This window comes from Zonotrichia leucophrys, chromosome 2, assembly GCF_028769735.1.
Source record: "Zonotrichia leucophrys gambelii isolate GWCS_2022_RI chromosome 2, RI_Zleu_2.0, whole genome shotgun sequence".
Taxonomy (NCBI): domain Eukaryota; kingdom Metazoa; phylum Chordata; class Aves; order Passeriformes; family Passerellidae; genus Zonotrichia; species Zonotrichia leucophrys.
In genome coordinates this window covers 69764949-69784503 of record NC_088171.1, presented here as the reverse complement: position 1 = coordinate 69784503, position 19555 = coordinate 69764949, and the positions used below count along the sequence as shown (strand labels likewise).

The 19555-nt window shown below is 48.8% G+C and overlaps 1 protein-coding gene across 1 annotated transcript; it reads right to left on the bottom strand.

Annotated features, from left to right (window-relative positions):
• Positions 1-10542: 10542 nt before the first annotated feature.
• FOXF2 (forkhead box F2) lies at positions 10543-16365 on the bottom strand. Its single transcript, XM_064703431.1, has 2 exons — positions 15339-16365; positions 10543-11475 (listed from the first exon to the last, which is right to left on the bottom strand). The coding sequence occupies exons 1-2, from the start codon at positions 16348-16350 to the stop codon at positions 11309-11311; spliced, it is 1179 nt and encodes a 392-aa protein (XP_064559501.1). The 5' UTR covers positions 16351-16365; the 3' UTR covers positions 10543-11308.
• Positions 16366-19555: the final 3190 nt, after the last annotated feature.

Genomic DNA, 19555 nt, shown 5'->3' with positions numbered 1-19555 from the left:
AACTGGGTTAAAATAACAAAAGAAGGCCTGCACGCGTGAATATGACTGAAGCTTCATTCTTCTCTCCCAAATTTTGGGCAAGTTCCATGGCATCTTGGCACCTCTGCTCTTGGGCTGGGAGAGGCAGGACACAGCTCTCTGTCTTTCTGTCGGAAATGGTGTTGGACTGGAATGTCTGTCAGTGCTGGGTCTGGATGGGGCTGGTGGCATGCCAGCTCCTGGGCCAAACAGGCCAGGACTGGGATCATCAGCTGCCTCCCGATGCCCTGGGCGTTGCTCACTCTCTCTGGGGGAACCTTAGAACCTCCTTTATTTCATTTCCTGAGCACTTCCTCCTACCCACCTCCTTTGTTTCTCACTGCACAGAAAATAACACTTAGGAAAGACATGGTGACATATCTCATAACAAATTTTATTTTTAATTTTCTATGGGTTCCTCATTTTTGCTGGTTTTCTTTCTCATTCTCATCTCTTCCTACTGTGTTCTCCAGATCACTGTTACTGCATTAGCATGTGCATTCAATAACAAAACACTGGTATCTGCAAGTGTTTAGTGTTTCCAGTGCAGTGGACAAGGTGATTTTACAAACGACATTGTTATTGAAAATATTAGCTTATTATATTTATAATACAATATCTGATCAGACTGTAAAATTCCAAAATATTGTTAGCAGGTTTTTCTTTCAGTTAGGATAAGTATGCCCAAGTAATCAGCCCAAACTAACAGCCCAAACTAACAAAGCTTTTGCTTGCTTTCTTAGTTTGCACTGGTGTAACTAAGTTGAGAAGTTTATCCACAGGCCTGAAAAGCAATGTATACACTCTGGGAATTGATTTTTCAATTGCATCTATATGTTTCCAGCCTAATTGTTGTATCAAAAAATACAACAATCCCAACCAAACAAATAAAAAATACCAAACCAAAATTCCAGCGTCCCACATCCTTCTATTAAAGAGCTTTGATGAGATCTTTATTAAGTTTTTACTAAAGAAATTAAAGCTATCACGTGATGAGAAACCATGAAACGAAGATATCTAAGAAATTGGAGGCAATTGACATAAAAAATAGTCAATTTTTGTCTCTGAAAAAATGTTGACACAGAAGTGCCAGAGTCTAGTACTATTTAACAAATATATTGGCAGTCTGGAGAGGGGAATGAGAGTAAGGATGCCAAATTGATGAAGTTATGTATTTTAGTCAAAGCTCAGTGCTTCTGTGGGGGCAGCATGTCAGTGCCACTTCAGTAAAGCAGGCAATGGCCCAATACAATGGCGGATAGAGGTAAGTGGGGGAAAATGCAAAAAAAGATGCAGTAGAGGGGAAGACGAAATATTCATGTGTGGGGGAGCACTTGATAATAGCTCTGAAAAAAGACTTGGGTCTTTCTGAAGGCAGCTTGATAGAAACTTCTGCTTCCTGTGGAGAATTGTGGGGACTACACAGCATGACTCTAGAAGCCAGCAATGCAATTTTGTCTATTACTTGTTGTTCAGGATTTGGCATCTTGGCCAGGATTCATGGTTTCAGGATTCAGGATTCAAGATGTCTTCACCTGAGCCTGCTGTCAGAGCTGTTTTACAGATGATGGAAAGAAGTGTGCATGCAGAGGTTGAGTCATGTTCTTCTAAAAAAGACACCTCCAAGAGATCTCATCACTCTTCCTCAGATTCCTATTTTGACTTTTTCTCTAAAAGGGGTTTTGTCAACTACTGTTAATATGCATGCTATAGAAAAATGCAGTCTCCTGCCCAAGCAGTTTTAATTTTCTGTGATGGGAGATTTAAAGGTATCACAGTAAAAAGCCAGAGGCCAGGATATCTGAAGATGGTGCTGAGCTGCTTCAGGAAGGGGACAAGGGCAGATGTGGCAAAATCAGTTAAAAATAATAAAAAAGTAATTGATATGAATCAAGAGCTTCTGTTTTGGCAACTAAGACAAAATAAACACAGAAGAATGCACAGAAAGAAATGTATCTTTAAAATACTAACTAGCTACCTCTGATATCCCCCAGCACAGGATGCTAGAGAGGCCAAGAGCTGAGTTTAAATATGAGTGCAAATCTCACTCTAAGAGAGATTGGTGTGGATACAGACTTGACTGCTGCAAAATTTCTTGCATCTCCTGAAGCACCTGGGGTGGAATAGGCTTAGCAGGATGAAAGAATACCTTATGTATTCTTAATATCTGTATGTGCATAATTCACCTATGGGCTCGGAAAATAAATCAATTCTGAGTTCAATCGGAAATTCTTAGACTGCTAAGTGGATATCTTGGGAACTGAATGCCCTGGCAAAATTATGTGTGATGACTATCTTTTTAAAACAAGGAAGGACATTCAGGATGTAGGTCACACCCTCCAGAGACACTTCACAAGGAGCAGGGGATGTTAGACTGTTAATGGTATTTTTAAGGTCCACCAATTTTCTGCTCCCTTTTCAAATACAAGTTCCTAGAGCACATGGGCTTTGAGACTGGACTGATGAGGAACTTGCTACATTTTCTTAATGATGTGAGTCCACCTGAAAGAACATGAAAGCTTGTGCACTTCATGCACAGATGGGGTTTTTTGTAGGCTTCTGCCTACTGCCTGTGTCTGTAAGGACATGAGAGAGTTGTCAGGTCCTCTTTCTGGTGGAAAAAAGTGACCTTGTGAATGACAGCTGTGTGGGCAAGAGACAACTTTATTAACATCTCCCCAGAGCAGACTATGAAGAACATATGCTATAAGTGGGGGCTTTCCCAGCTCTGGGGGGTCTTCTGTCTGCTCTCCCTGTGCTCAAGTGCCTCCTGAAGTGCTGAGCTTGGAACTTTTGCTAGCTGCATGTTTCTTCTTCTGTTTTTATTTTACTCTGCATTCAAAGGACTAAATAGTGAGAAAGGGCTCTGGCTGCTTCAAACAGCGTACAGGAAATGAACAAGCTGAATAGCATGTTTGCCAGCACACGGGTCTTTTTGGCATACTCAGAGCCTATGTGCACTATGGCTTGTCTCATTCTTAGCCGTTACTAGCCAACCATCAAAGGCTTTTCCATATAGAAGGAGCTCCATGTTTTGTCACGGTTCATGCTCCCGACTAATTATTATGTCCTGAAATGCCCCTAGATGGGATGGTCTGTTTCATATGACCATCTGTTTTCTGTTCCTCACCCCTGGAGTGTGGCTCCTGCCTGGGGACCCTGGGGGTACTTAAAGCCAGAAACAACTGTGGGCAGGTGGAAACAACTCAGATGTCTGTATTTCTGTACTTCTCTTAGATACATCCCTGAGGAGGCAGCCAACCCAACCAGTGGTGGTTGAAAAGGAGGACAGAGATCTCCTGGAACAGACAAATGTCAGCTGCTTACAGTAGATGCTCCTCTACTCAATGAGAACATGGAATTTTGATTACATTTCCCTTGAAGTTTGAAGGATGGGGCCAAGAAGGATCTAACCAAATACAGTAATGGTTGGTAGAAGACCTAGCCCACTTCTGCTGGGCTAAATCCAATGTTTGTCCTCTCTTGCCCCTCCCTACATCTCCCGTGGGTCTGATGTGTTGAGTTGCCTTGAGTCTGCCCTCATTTGTTCTGGTCACTTTCTCTCTTGACCCCTTCCTTCAGAAACTGAGTTAGAGGAAATTTCCTTCCACAGGTGGGAACTGAGAGACTCAGAATTCAGAATCAGCAGACAACAGTAAAAAAAATACTAATAATTTTGGGAATCCTGGTTGTTCCTTCAGATGTGGGAAACAAGTAGCTGTGGATGTCTTTCCTTTTGCCAAGGGGTATCATTAAACCCCGATCCTGTAGGAGGACTGCAGTGCAAGCAACTAATCAGTAACAATAAGGAGGAAATCAGTGGAAAAAGCAGAGGAAATGTCAAGGGCTTGCAGAGGTCTGCATATCTGGTGATATAATATTAGAACAGAAACAGTAGTGTATGAATCACTCACAGTCATTCCTTGCCCCCATAGTTTTGGTAACAAAGGCCATTGTCTGAAGTAGTATGGGAGCAAGGTTTGTGTCCCAGGATTGAAATAAAGCTCAATTTGGCAGACATAGAAATCTTCTGGGTAACCAACAGGCATGGAAATGTGAAAGGGGACAGCAGAAGATTAGACTCTTGCTGCTGTCATCACCTTCCTGAATATTCACCTCTGTTACCATCACAAACACACTGACATCGGGCATAAAGTGCTCCAGCTGAGACCCATCCTTGTCCTCGTTATGGCCTTGCTGAAGGCAAGCACAGAGCTGTGGTCCTTTCCTCTCTTGGGGGCTAGATCAGGCTTCACTGTCTGGAGGCTGCAGTGGGCTGCTATGTGCCAGTTGCACTTCCCAGGATGTTGGCAGGGATGAGCATTTGCCATCTTTGAGAAAGCCTGAAATGGCACATATCCAGGGATAAAGTAGTCTTCTGAAATTCAGAAGACTTGTTGATTCCCGTGGAAGAAATAATGCTTTAAAAAAAGGAATTTGAAGAGCTACCATCTCTGCATGTTTCTCCATACTGCCTACTGCTGGAAGCTTGAGCAAGGCTGGACTGCTTTACATGTGCCTGTGTCTAAGATAGACTTCACCAAACAGTTTCTACTGCTTTATTGACAGAGCCTCTGAGCCTGCTGAGCAACTTGGCTGAGTCCTGCACTCTGGTTGTGCTTGCTCAGACTACACTGGACACCTTCAACGAGTAGTCAAGCCAGAATTCTCCTACCCCCTGCTCCTCTTCTGCCCTGGAACAAGCTTATGTTTGTTTACTGGAGGTCACTTATCTTGAGCTATTGCTTTTTTCCTGTCCACTCATCCTTGCTGCCTCACACTAAGCAAGACTAAGCACACTGATGTGTGGGGTGTTCCCGCTTCCCAGGGCAGCTTGTTTCTCTTTCAGAAAGGAAAAGGGGGTACACTGCAATCAAAGCAGGATTTAGCACTTGATATGACGAGTAGAACTTGATATCTGATTTTAAGGGACCTAATAATTCTGGCTTTCATTATGACATAGAGGATTTTCCTATCTTGGCTGCAAATGTTACTCCTGTTCTCGAACCTTTTTTATTGATGATTGCCCCAACTTGATAACATTCACATCTCTCCTGGAATCTTCATCCTCTCTGTTATGGCTCTGCCTGTTAAGTCACCTGGAATCAAAGTACACTCCTTCAGTGCTTTTCTGATGCCCCTTTTTCCTCTGTGATGATCAACTCTGCTTTCCCTTCATTAATGGCCGGGACACCATCTGACATTAAGATACCATGTGTTAAAAGACAAGTGGAAGAACACGGAAATATTTCTGTGTTCTGCAATTTTAATTTATCTTTTATTTGAGCCTATTGAAGGCTCTTTATTCCTTTTTTAAAGAGGAGTGAATCCTGTAGCTGACTCTAATCTTCACTACATCTTCCCCCTCCCAACTGTTCATATTGTCTCCAGCACAGAGGATGAGAAGCACCATCCCATAACCAAATAACTTTCTCTAAGCCACCAGAAAGTGCTCTGAAAGCCACCAGTGGTCAACAAATCTCTGTCAAGGAAACATTCAGATTAAAAAAAAACAAACACCTCCCCAGCAAAAAAAAAAAACCAACCAAACAAAACAACACAAGAAAACATTTATTCAAGAAGGCTCAAGGTCTGATTTTAAGGCCTTGATTCCATAAGTAAGGCTGTCCAGAAAGTTATAGTATTGATCATGCTTTGGATCCAGTTTCTAACATTCAGCTATTTCAAAGGGAAAAGCTGCAGTCCTTTAACACAAGAACACCTAGTCACAGACACTGCCTTGTTTAGTTTCAATGAGTTTTGGGCAGCTGATACCACTTTAAAGTTGGTCGTATTGGTGCAGCTTGCAGCTGTACGTGTCTAAAAGAGGGATTACAGTAATGGAGTGTCCATAAACACCAGTTATGCGGTTTGAACTAAATCACACTTTTCATCATATCAGAAAATTGTTGTGCATGAGACACTGTCTCAAAGAATGATTTTAAACTAGTTAGAGAGATTTTTCATCAAGTAAAATGTGTTTGGTATATGTTAATCGGGACAGGTATAAACCAATCCAAAGAGGATCTCTGAAAATGAGATAAGATTGTGTACATAAGGGATTTCAGTAGCTCAACTAAATCAGTTATAAAACTTCTAATTTAAACTAATGCTACCTATATTTGGACAGTAAGAATTAATGGGCTACAACTCTACTGCAAGGAAAATGTTACCAGTGGGGATCCAGTCCAAGAAATCCTGTTCCTCAAAAGCAGCACAGTCTCTTTGAATCGCCCTAAAAACATCACATTACCTGTGAACTCAGTTGTACTTTGCACACCACCACAAATTCATTTTGCAATGCTTAAAATAATCAATGTAAGGCAGTTAGCATTTCTCCATAATCTTCTAAATTAATCTAAATCCACTGTTAAAATATCTCTAATTTCCAGCTGCAGTTTGGTAGCAGTATCCCAACATATTTTAAAACCTCCTCCTCCTCCCTGCATATTTCTTTTTAGAAAAGACCAGTGGAGAAGCCAATAGATTTCTATAAATCACTGCTGGATGAAAACAAGCATAAAAAGGAGGCTTGAAGTTGTTTAATATTACAGATGTTTTGGAGCTCTATTCAGTAGTTGGCAAGTCACATGAAGCTGCTCTGAATTCTTTATAATCTAGACACAAAGATCATTGAACTCTGAAAGAACCTCTGGGCTTTTATTCAAAACTATGTTGGCTTCTATTTACCTCTTTCTTCATTTATATCTATCAAATGGCTCAATGTATAAATAAAGCCCGGGTGTTCTTATTAGCTAAGGCAGTATTTCATGCAGATTAATGCCAGCAGGTTTTGCAGAATACATCTCTATTCAAAGCTGGAGTATGTTTTGAATTAATTTTCATCCTGTATATGAATCAGGTATATTCTACTCCTTTTCTTATACAGACCTCAGCTGCAGCACATAGGAGGAACCTGTAGTGTTTAATTCTAGTCCTATCATCCTTCTTCAGCAAAGCACTTTTAACTCTAAGCGTCTGCATAATCCCATTGACTTTAATGGGAGTACTCACGTGCTCAGGTATATTAAAATTATAATTGAAAACAGCACCTTGCTTTCTCTAAGTGACATACCTAGCATTTTATTGAACAGTCTTATTTAAATATTACTTCATGTATATGTTATGAGCAAATCTTTCTAGTTCAATAAAATCAGGCTTATTGTTATTGAGTTAAAAAAATCTTTACTTTTCTTGCCTCCAAAGCAGGCTAAAACTGTCACACTAAACTGAAAATATTGTGTTGGCTAAAGGTATTTTTCTAGCTGAGCCAAAGCACAGCAAGATGTTAATCTGCTGTTGGTCTTAATAGAATAATGGGCAAGGAGATTTAATGGGATTGATAAACTCATTTTTTTATAGAATGCTTTGGTCCACTACCGGCTAGAAATTCAACATCCCACATAAGATATCTCAGCATTTGGCTAATTTTGCCAAAGTTAAAATGATTACTCAAATGATCCCAGCTTTCAAGTGGTTGAGTGGGGTTTTTTCTGTGTAATATAAACACCCTCACAAGCAAAATCCCTCCACTGAGGCAGTAAGACTGTGATGAAACCAGAGAATGGAGAAAATATATATGTAAGATTACAGCGGATCACACGCAAACTGTTTGAGGCACTCCAGCGTGATTTCTTTCCCATCCCACGGAGACTCTGCCTAGCGTGTTCTAATAATGGAAATGTTTGGATTAGTCTATGTTCAATCCATTTACCTCAGCACCTCACCAAATGTGAGCTATGCCATCAGTCTACATGACTAACTATTTGTAATTTAGTTGTAGCTCTCTTGTAGCTGTGGCGCTCCGGGGTCATTAGGGAGGCACGGTTTGCATTACTAGTGCATTAGGCCGACCGGTCTGGTTGGAAAAGCTCATGCAGATTTCTGGATACACAACCTCTTCACTAGGATAGACTAGAAGTGTACCTACAAGTTCTCTGCTCACATCCTTCTTTGAGCCCACCTGAAAGGACAAAGTGACTGTGAGGGCTGAAGTCCTAGGCTGAAAGTCAGCAGTGACTTTTTTCCAGACACAGCAGAGGTGTGAGACTGTTGTTGGGTGCTACTTGGGTTACAACACTGCTAAAGGGGGAAAAAAGCATCTTGTAACTCCCTACAATCAAAACATAGGAAACAAAGCAGTCAGGGACATGTTAGCAGGCAAGGAATCAAGAGAGTAAGAGGAAGAGAATAGACTATTGTCAAAGAAAAGAGCGGTAAGGAAGAGCTGCAGAAACACAGACCTTCCCATGTTTTATACCCACTGGTGCTCCTTTAGCATAGCAGCCACAGGGATCCCTACAGACCAGCAAATGCATGCTGAGTTTTGGGTCTGCCTTCCTGGACTCTTTCACAATGCTGAGACTAAACGTATACATCTAGATTTCAGGGGTTTTTCTAATGCTGGAAATTTCAGCTTTCCCCAGCACTTTGACACCGTAAATCCCCACAAGTCTCAGAGATGAGTACTGCGTCACTGCTGCTGTGATTAGAAGTCTCAGTGTGCTGGATATCTAACACAGAATTTCTCTTTCTGAAATGTGAAGTATTTGGGAATGCTCAATGGCTGTTAACAAATGTTAAAAGATGCAGGGAATTTTTAACTGTATGGCTAAAATGTAAATACCTTGTCCTCACAGGGGCATAGCTCTTGGTCATGACTCTCGCTGGCTCTGCAGCCACTGGAGTTCTTTAGACTAAACAAGGGTTGAATTCCTAGGGTAGAAGGTACTGCAATAAAATCAAATATCAAAACAAAATCAGATCAAATTAACTTAAAAATCTGTCCACTTTTTTCTTCCCTGTCATTTTAGTCACCCTTAAATTCAGAAGAAGGAGTTTGAGCTCGTTTTACTGCCAGCACCCAGAAACATACTGATGTCTAAAGAGTACAGCTTCTGAAACGTCCTTTGTTTGAGAGGCTTAAACGGGGAAAAGGGAACCTTAATAGTCTTAAATTACCAAGGAAGAACACAGAAGTCCAAAACCGAAAGATGCCCTAGCAAATCTTTCCCCTCTCTTAGGAGACCGGCCGCTGGGAACGTTACTCACATCTTCTGCTATATAACAGCACTCAGAAGGTGAGGGAAAAAATAATAATAATTAAAAAGCATTCTCTGCGGCGGCATCGTGCGGAGCTGCGGGGCTGCGGGAGCCGGGCGCGGTGCGGGCCGGGGCCGCTGGAGGGCACTGGAGCCCCGCGCCGGCCGCCGGCAGGGAAAGGCAGTTTTTTTCTCTTTGAGGTCCTGTCATTCCTGTGTAAACAAGTTACGTTCAAGTGTTTAGGATATAAATTACGACCATGCAGGCTTGCCTCGGAAAGAATGTAAACACAGCACTGTGGTCGGAGCAAACGCTGAAACTGACTTTATAATTTATCACAGGCCCTGAGAAGCTCAGGGAAGAAAAGGGCATGTCTGAGCATAAATATGTATTTTAAAGATGGAGAGTTTTATGTCTATGTATAATTACATAGATATAATTTTTATATACATACATATATATATATATGGCTGGGGGGGGTGTGCGTGCATGCATATATGTGTGTGTGTGTGTGTGTGTGTGTGTAAATATATATATCTACACTTATATGTGTGCACACATGCACAGAGCATTTTGCTGAAACTCTCTGCCCTGTTTCAGCGCTCGGGCTCGGTGCTGGGCAGAGTCGGGGGTCGGTGCGCGTTGCGGTGCGGGGCCCATTCTGTGTCCCCGTCCCACGGGGGGTGGTGGCCGTGCCCAGCTGTCCCCGGGCCGGTCCCCGCGGTGGGCCCGGGGTGGGTTCGGAGCGCATCCCCCGGCCGTGGGGCTGGCGCGGCCCCGGGCTCTGCAGGATGCCCAGACGAGCAGCTCCTGGCGCCCGGCTCCGACTCTTGGCCGCTCGCCATCCACGGGGCACCGTGGGGACAGGGATCGCCTCGCCCGGGGTGCTTGAGAGGCCTCTTTTTGTTTTCTTTTGTACTTTTATTTTCTATTTTTCTCCCCTCTGGCCCGGTTCCCTGCCTTCACCTTGGTGGGTGCTTGCCCCAGACCTTATCAAGCCACGGTTTTATCGCCGCCCCCACGCGTGACCTGCCCTCCCGGGTCCAAGCCCGCATCGCACAGCGGCTGCTGCAAAAGTCCCCTCGGGCACAAAGGGACTTCGAGGGCGCTATGAGGAAAGGGGACACGGGGACACCCAGACGCATCCCCAAAGAGCGGGGTGGGCGTTTCAGACCTGGAGGCGCCCTCCAAAAGAGGATCATGCACTCCCGACCCTCCTGCTTTTGTGTCCTCTGCCTCGGTTATTCCAAAGCCTATCCAGCAGCTGTGGAAAGCAGGGTGGGAAGTGGGTGACGGCGGGAAGTGAGGCCCGGAGAGTGTGGCACTGGCCTCGCTCTCCTCCTCCGCCTGCAGTGACTGGAGGATTTGGGGTTACATCCTCAACTCTCCTCGGATGCCGGAGTGGAAGATTTTTCTCAGAAGGAGCCAAGGGAAAAGAAACGCCTGTCTAGTGATAGTCGTTATATACATTTTATTGGAAAAAAAATTTTTACATCAAAATATTTTGGCAAACTGTAAAAAGTATACATAAGTGCAAATATATTCTCCTTTAAAAGCAATAGTGTGTGAGTATACACGAGATTTATTTAAAATATTTTTTTAAAAAATATTGTGGTAGAAAACAGCTTTTGTAAAAATAAAAAACAAAACGTTGTATTGCTGCAATACTGGAAAAAAATTGAACTTTTCTTACAGTCTATACACGAAAGGGCTAAACAATACTGATTTAATAATATCAATTGGTCGGTGCTGAAGTCCATACAAAGTGTCCTTGGTGGGGCTCGGGGAGAGAACACAATAAAAAAGTACATTTGCCGCTAACGCAGTAACAGAAGGGGGAGTCCTCGCAGGTGCGGAGACATTTACTTTTCTTATGCAAAGACACTTTCTCGTATAAAAACATGTCGAATTGTTCCCTTTCCCAAAGCTCGGTTCTTTGGGAGATGGCAGAAAGGCGATTTGTGATTAAGGTGGTCAGACTTGGCATAAGGACACTTAGGTCCCCCCTAAGCCAAAACATCACACAAGGCATTTTTCTTTTAGTAAGACCTTTGGAGCACTATACCGGCTGTACGGGTCCTTCGGGGGGTGGAGTGGGACGGAAAACACTGCTTCCTTAGGCAAATTCGCTAAGTGACTCGTGTACTACCAATGCTACCAGAGTGCACATTATATTTAATCTGCGTGGCTCCGTCTACACCTCGGCTCTGTTCGGTGACACCTGATTGTCTCTGTTGGGGCGCGGCCTTCACATCACGCAGGGCTTGATGTCTTGGCAGACGCTTTGGTGGTGGTGGTGGTGGTAGTAAGATCCACTAGCGGACGGGTGAAACGAAGAAATGCCATTAAAATTGAGGACAAAATCTTTCCTGTCACACACCGGGGAGGGATGATGCTGGTAGCGAGGCAGTCCCACTGCAAGAGAAGGAAATAACAAGAGCTGCTCAGAAGTCGGAGAGCTTTGCCCGGGTGGAGCAGTCCTTCCTCCCTCACCCCAGGGAGAAGAGGCTGCCTGCACAGAGCTGGCACACCGCTCCCTCACGCCCAGGAGTCACCAAGGTTTGGTAACTCGTCTTTGCCTTTCCTGGCGGAGGACTCGGACGCTCCCCCAGAGGCAGCGCCTGACGTGCTGCGGGGCAGAGAGCCCGGGGGTTCCATTGCCCCAGCGAGGAGGAGAAGGGCATTCCGCGGAGCCCCCATCGCCTGCAGGTCGGCTTGGAGCTGCGGCCGTGCCCGTAGGAGCCCCGAGCCCGTTCCAGACCGCACGGCCGTGCGGCACGCAGGCTGAGGAGAGGAAGGCATGCGGAGGGGGATGCCCACGCACACGTGCCCGGCCGCATCCCGGCCTCGCGGGCATCCCTCCTGCGGGGGCACACACGCGCTGCTTCTGTCTGCCCTCTGCCTCGGTACTCATCAGCGCGGAGGGGTAGCGCAGCCCCCGCGTGGGGGTGGATAAGGGAGAGTGTGTTTTGTGCGTGTGTGTGAGAGGGAAAGAGAAGGCGATGCCCCTTGCGTGTTTTCCTGCGCTCACCACAGCCATTTGAACCCGATTCCCACCTTTCCTCGCTCTTCCCGCTCCCTACGCCGTTCCTGGGAAGATTTTGCTTCTGACTTGAGCGGCTGCAGGTTGAATTCCAGTCAGGATCCGTTTGTGTGTTGATACAGTATGTATTTATTTATGTGTATGTGTGTGTAAGAGCGTTCACGCCTTTTCGCGTGTGCGCTTTCATAAACACAAGATACACCCTACGGTTCATCAACAACAACAAGACGAGTACATCCGTGGCACCGACATGCAAATGACCTCGCAAATTCCCATTGTGATTTCCCACAGCCCAAGGCAGCCTTTCGGGGACCGCATGGGAGACGCCACCCCAGCCCCAACCCCGAGCCTTAGGACGGTGCTGGGATCCCTGGTCTGGCAGGATTCCTGCTGGATCCGGAGGGGAGGGGAGCACTGCCCGAGCAAGGCCCGCAGGGCAGAGCCAGAGAGGGTTTGGCGTGTGGATGTCAAACTCGGCTAGCGGGATCCTGTCAAATGTGACCGAGGGTCAAGGGGGAAAAAAAAAAAAAAAAAGGCGAGGAGAAAAAAAAAACAGCAAAAGAAAGAGCAGGAGAGTGAGTGTGTAAGGGAAAAAAAGAAAAAAAAAAAAAAAGGAAAGAAAAAGAAACAGGAGGGAAAGGTCCCCGGTTTTCCTCGGGACGGCGGAGCCGAACCCTTTGGCAGCGCCGGCCGGCGGCGCGCACAGCCCGCTCTCCTCCGGCGCTGTCCCCTCCTTCACCCCGCAGAGCTCACTTTATAAAAGTGATTATTTCGCTGGATTTCCTCGGCTTTCTAATAACCCTGCTGGTATGCTCACCATAAACTGGGGCACTTTATTACAATCCTGATTCAATCATTTAGCAGGATTTAATAGTCTGCGAAAAAAATCCGGCTCCCCCCGCCCCCCAGCTTCAAAATCCTTTTAGCAGAACCAAGCCTCCTGTTTCCAATTTTTACCTCTCTTATTCTTGAGTCTGATATAAATTCACGGTTTTAAGTCCTCCCTGACGCTGTCATGGGTAGAGAATTATTGACCGACCAACAGCGATTAGCCACTGAATTTGCTTTGCATTTCACTAAGAGAAAGGGAAAGGCGAATTTCACTTGCTACTGCTTTCGCGGGGACAGCAGGAGAAAGATTACTGCTGACTTTAAGTACAAATAAAAGAGCTCGGATCCTTTTTCCCATCTCCTTTCACTCTTCTGAAATATTTGTGCTACAGAGATTTTACTTATCGTGTACAAATGAGGACTGGATCTACTAAAAACAAAATTAAAAAATAAAATGAAATAAATAATTTTGTTTGATTTTTTTGTCCAGTTAATCAAGGACTGCGTATGATTTGCACTAAAGCCTTGGGCCCAGATACTGAAGTTGTAGAAAATAAGCGGAGAAACACCGTTTTGCAAAGTAATTGCATTAAATCTGAGCTGCTGGAAACGGACGCTGGTGGTCGACATTAAGACAGAGTCCAGCGGTTCGTATGAGTCTGTATCCGTCCTTGAACAGAAACAATTCGGATTTAAACCGCCCGGCCTCGGAAACCGCAGTGGAACTCAGGGAAGACCAGAACCCTCGCTGCCTCTCCCTCTGCTTTTTGTTTTGTAGAGGTATTCTCGGGCTGTTTCTGGATGAAAATGAAAAATTCTCTTCCAGGAATCAGCTTTCTTACCTCAGGTGTCTGGCAGGAGGAGGGGGCAGCTGCCTCCCAGCCCCTCTGCCCGGGCCAGCCCCACTCCTGCACCACGCGTGGCCCCATGGGCCCTGCGTGGCGAACTGTGCGGCCGCAAATAGTAAAACAAACAGAGGGGGGAAAGATCCAAAGAAAGAAAAAGAAAAGAAAACAAAAATCCAAGCAAAAACAACAAACCAAAGCAGAAATTCTTAACGGAGAAGGTACGTAGTCCGGCGGGGATGCCCCTGTGAACCCGCCGGCCTCTCGCCCCGGCTCCAAAAATCACGTGGAAGGATTCCCTATGGCTCCGAAAAGTTGGTTTGAGCCTGAGCAGCAGAGCCCTGTGGGCACAGGGGAGCCCGGCTGGGGACGCATCCCGTCCGCTTTCTCCCTGCGCGGAAAAGCCGGAGAGACGCGACCCGCTCCGGGGCCGCCTCTGCCCAGAAGGCGCATCAGGGCTCTTTAGAGGTTCGCCTCTTTTGTTGTTAAGGGGGGAAAGTTTGCAACCGCTCGTTGTCTGTGCCCTGACAGCCCCCGTCCCTTGTGCGGTGGCGGCGAGAGGACTCTCACCGCGCTGCTCTCCCCGCGGCACAGCGGGCTGAGGGGCGGCCAGGGCAGGCTGCGGCGCTCAGGGGACACGAGAATGATTGACAGGAGCCCAGCGAGGGGGCGGGAGGGGACCCAGGGCTGAGGGTCGCCTGTATTTGTTACTTGTTGAAATTCCCATAAAATTGAACAAGACCCCGCTCTCATAGGGGTTAAGTCAGGCTAAAATCCTCTTCGGTGTGGTCCAGCCCAGACTGTCTTTGTTTGCTTAACCTCTGGGACCCACGTTTAAAAGGGCTATTTGGAAAAATTCCCCGTAAGAGCCCAACATCTTTTACCCATTTTTGCGCTCGGATTTTTCTGAGCAGACATTGTCTGTAATCACCGGCCGGGGAGGGGGTGAGGGGGTGGGAGACAGCGACCAGAAAACTCTTTCCCTCCGGTTGCAGAGTTGTACTAGATCCGCTTTAATCTTTCTAGCAAAGATAAGCGGGTGGTTTGGTGTTGGAGGGTTTTTTATTTTCTTTTTAATTCTTTCTCTCTCTCTTTTTTTTTTTTTTTTTCCCGGTAGGGTTTGGAGGATAATATTTGACGCCTTTATTTGATTACTGCCGCGGCGCGTCTCCGCGGAGCGCGGTTTACCGAGGCGGCGGCGATGCCCGGCGGCGCTCCCCGCCAAGCAAAGCCTCAGCAAGGAGCGGAGGGGCAGCCCCGCTGCCTCCTCGCCGGCACCGGGAGGGGGACGCGACAACCGGGACGAAGCCGGGACGAAGCCAGGCTTTCCTCGGAGCGCTTCTTCTCGGCGCCGGGCAAGCGGGAGGGATGCTCGCCGCCGTGCCCACTGCCGCCCCCCTCAAACAGCCCCCCTATCCCGAAACAGAGCAGCTCCAACCCACGCGTATTTTTCCCCTCTCGCAGACAATACGCCTCTTTTCTCCGACACCGTGGCGGTCCGGGGCTCCCCCGAGAGAAGCCTTTGTGGCCGCGGTCCCCGCCGCCCCCGCCGCCCCTACCTGAGAGGTCGTCGCGGGGGCTCTGGTGCAGATATCCCTGCTCCAGGGAGTAGGAGGGCACGCTGGAGTGGATGCCGGAGGAGGCGGCGTTGGCGGCGGGGAGGCCCTGCTGCTTTATGTAGGGCGAGGCCCCCGAGGCTGTCCAGTGAGCCGAAGGGCTCGTGTAAGGCGAGTGGCACTCGATGGCGCTGGCCATGGCCGGCGAGGAGGGCACGGGGCTGCTGCTGCTGTCGGGGCCGTAGTCCCCGTTGGCAGTCACCGGGCAGCTGGCCATGTAGGTCGAGCCGGGGTTGGGAGACATGTGCGGGACGTGGTGGCCGCCGCTGAGTCCCTCGTAGCCGCCGGCCATGGCGTTGGGCATCATGTCCAGGTTGTAGCCGTTGGAGTGGCAGGCGAGGGAGGCGGGGGGCGCCTGGAAGTCGAAGCCCTGCGGGATGATGGAGGCGCCGAAGCCCAGCCCGTTCATCATGCGGTACATCGGCTTCAGCGCCTGGCATTTCCTTCTGAAGCCGCGGGGCCGCCGTCGGAAGGAGCCCTCCTCGAACATGAACTCGCTGGCCGGGTCGATGGTCCAGTAGTGGCCCTTGCCCGGGCGGCCCAGGCCCTTGGGCAGCTTGATGAAGCACTCGTTGAGGGAGAGGTTGTGGCGCACGGAGTTCTTCCAGCCCTGGTAGGAGCCGCGAAAGAAGGGGAAGCGGGCCTGCAGGAACTGGTAGATCTCGCTGAGGGTCAGGCGCTTGGAGGGCGAGCTCTGGATGGCCATGACGATGAGGGCGATGTAGGAGTAGGGGGGCTTCTCGGGCCGCCGCAGCCCCGAGCTGGCCTTCTTGCTCTTGGAGGACGCCGCCGCCGCCGAGGAGGAGGAGGAGGAGGTGGAGGTGGAGGAAGAGGAGGTGGAGGTCTCCAGGGCGGAGGAGGGCGGCCGGCTCATCTGGAGAGCTCCGGGAGCCGGGCTGCAGGAGCGGAGAGGGACGGGGGGCTCCAGCCGCTGCTGCCCGCTCTCGGTGGTCATCTGGCGGAGGGAGGGGAATGGGGCAGGGTGGGGTGAGGCTGCGGGGGAAGGGGGGGAGCCGGGCGGGGTGGGTACCGGGGCGGGGGTGCCCTGAAGGGGGAGAGCGGGGGGGGCGGTGGGAGCCGCTGTCCTGCGGGCACCTCCTCAGTGCGGCGGGCGGCGGTGGGGCGGCGGCAGCGCCCTGCGCATCTCTCCCCGCGGTCCCTTGCGCAATGGCTCCTCTGCTTTCCGCCGGAGCCAGGCACTAGGCGGGATGGACCGGCCCAGCCCCGGCCCCGGCCCCGGCCCCGGCCCTGGTCCGCCCCCCTCCCTCCCTGCTCCGCGCAGCTCAGCTCAGCGCCGCTCCGCTTCCTCCTCTGCCCCCCACCTGGGGACCATCCCGCTGCCTAATCCGGCAAGGAGAGGAAGCGCAAAAGCCTGCCCCCCGCCCCGCAATCTCTTCCGCACTGTTACTCTTTCATATATCCTTTTTTTTTTCTTCGTCAAAGACACAGCGCGATCGCCTATCAGTTCCTTCAATCTCGCTATTATTTTTTTTCCCTTTCCCCGCAGACCCCCCTAAATCCGGTCGAGAAATCAGCAGAGATAGAGGGAGAGGGGGAGCGAGAGGGGGAAGAAAGAGACCACCCCTTTTCCAGCTGGCCTCTGTCCACCCGTCATCTGGGCAAGAGCCGCTGCTGCTGCGGCTGCTGCCGCTGCCGCTGCGGCACCATCCCGACTCGCTCCCGCTACCGGACTAGCGCCGGTCCCGCTTTCCGCCTTCCCGGGGCTCCCTCAGGGGCCCCACGGGCACCGCTTTGCCCTCTGCTCCCGACACGGCCCCGGGGCGAGGCGAGCACCCCGAGTTCCGCGGGTGCGCCCCGTGACACACGGGCGCTGGTGCGGGACACGCGTGTGAGGGATGGCCCACCGCTCCTCAAGCCTGCAAGGCATTTGCTTTGTAAGACTTTTAGCTACCCCTTGCCACCTCCCATGGCCCTATAAAATGTCATTCATTTTCTCGAGCAGCCGTGGCAGAGTCCGAGGAGCAGGGATGCGCCCTCCCTACACGCCCCGGGATGTTCCACCCGTGCAAAGCGGGGGTCACGCTTGCTGGCGAGCGCCCTTCGCTCGGGGAAACGGGACAGGCAGGGGGGGGCCGGCGGAGGGCACAGGCCTGCTCACGAATGATGGAGGAGGCTCCAGAATCAAACTGGAGACGCGAGGAGGACTGCGGCGGGGAGAAAGGCAGAGCAGACAGGGATGCTGGGGCGAAGGGACGGGGGTGGGAAGGACGCGGGCAGAGCGGGACGCCGTGTCAGCGGCGTGCCTGCAGTTCTCTGTGTGTGTCTGTGTGTCCGTCTGTCTCCAGTGCAGCTCCGTGCTGAGAGCTCGCTGGTGGGTACGGGCAGGGAGGGGGTGGGGCTGGTCCCAGACAGTGACCTGCAGTTGAGTGGAAGCAGGCTTTTTCCATCAAACTCTGCCTGGATACCACACACAGAGCCCAAGTGTCAGTTTACTGCCCTGAGCCCAGCTCCTTTTCCCTAAGCTCCACAGTAATTAGACAAAGAAAACCTAAATTAACTGAACAGGCGTCGACAGCTTCCTCCAGATCACCACTGCTACATACATGGGAATGTGTCCGAAAATGGCTTGATTGTATCTGAGGATAAGCTAAGAAAAACACTACCAAGCCCTGCTATGTTTATGACACATTTTAATAGAAAAAATAATAGGTCGGTCCATAGACCCATGTTTACCTTTCCTAAGGCATCGATTTAAATTGTTCCCATAATTACAAAAAAAAGAAAAATTCTATCAGCCCATCTGTCTTCTTATCTTTTTTTTTTCCTGTTGTTCCCTAGAAAGACAGGGAGGCCGATGTGAGATTCCTGATCTCGTTGTAACGACCTATTTTGCCTTTTTTTCCCCTTTTTTTTTTTTAATATCTGTGGTTTTATATAAAAACATCTTTCCTTGCTCTAGGAAAGATGTTCGGTGAGCGAGGGTGCTTTTCCACCTTCCTCGGCGGGATTTCTGTCTAAATGTCATCTTCGGATGACGCGTTGAAGTAATCTCTGCAATCTTCAGGAGACCAAAGGAATTAAAGGCAGGGGGGAGGATCATCGCCTGTAAATCACTCTAACCTGCCCCCGATTCAGACTGTTCGTTTGGAGCATTACTTTTAGTCGAGCGAGAAAAATCTTTTACACGCAGCACAAGGTGTCACGACGTACCGGGGTGTCACTGGTGTCTCGGCGGTGAGAGATGGGACAGGCAGCAGAGCAAAGCCAGGAGAGGCAGCCCGGTGGCACTGCCGAACGCTGCTTCCATCCTGACTTGACACGGCTCTGATATCGGGGCTAACACATTCAATCCTCTACCTGTCAGCAACCTCCTCTTCCTCGCAGCAGATACTTGTTTGAAGCACAGCATTAAAAAGTCTCCAAGACATGATCCCGATACTTTAAAAGATGATTTAAATTGCCTATGATTAAACAGAAGTGCATTTGCTGTTTTGTGGAGATGTTTATTTTGGTTGGTGTATCCATTTCTGAGCTGATCCTAGTTTAGGAGCACAACTGGTTTGTTTTACCAAAGTATACGGAAATTAAACTTTTTGGCAGATTTGGTTACTCAGATGTTGTTGTATAATCATAGTTTTTATTCTAGGAAATCTCTTCATTATTGCGGTTTCAGTTTCACGTTCATAACAGAGTCCCTTCTGCTTCGTGAGCTAAATGAAATAAGTTAGACTAAACCAGTTAAGAAAATGGAAGACAAATATGAAAGATAAATGTTTACGGTTATGTTGGAGTTCTTTCCTCCCCCCCCCCCTCCGCCTCTTTTTGTTCTTTTTCTGTCTTTTCCTCCCTTTTTTAACTGTGTGCTTCAGGCTCTTTCCTCTCCTCTGAGGTTCTGCAGATGAGAAGCGTTTTTTCAATTAAAGCCGAGACTGAAACTTAAACAAATCCCTCCAGTATTGTAAAAGTGCGTTTCCTTAAGCCCTGGAGGATTTTCCTCCAACTGTCAGTTTCAGGGTGCCTGGATTTAGATCTCGATCTGCAGCGGCTGACAGAGATCCCTTTCCGCATGAGGGGCATGCGGGCATTTTAACGAGATGGAAGCAGCCTTGCTGCCGCAGTGCAGCGCCCAATTCCCGGCTCCGGGAGCCCGGGGGGACCACCTGGAGGGTGTGGAGGGGGGCAATCCCACCGCGGCGCAG

Bases quoted from the DNA above. Each gene is read 5' to 3' on its own strand.
- FOXF2 (XM_064703431.1), bottom strand. From the start codon at position 16,350: ATGACCACCGAGAGCGGGCAGCAGCGGCTGGAGCCCCCCGTCCCTCTC. The intron at 11,476-15,338 runs GTAGGGGCGGCG...CTTCTCTTGCAG, and splicing joins CCCCCGCGACGACCTCTCAG to TGGGACTGCCTCGCTACCAG.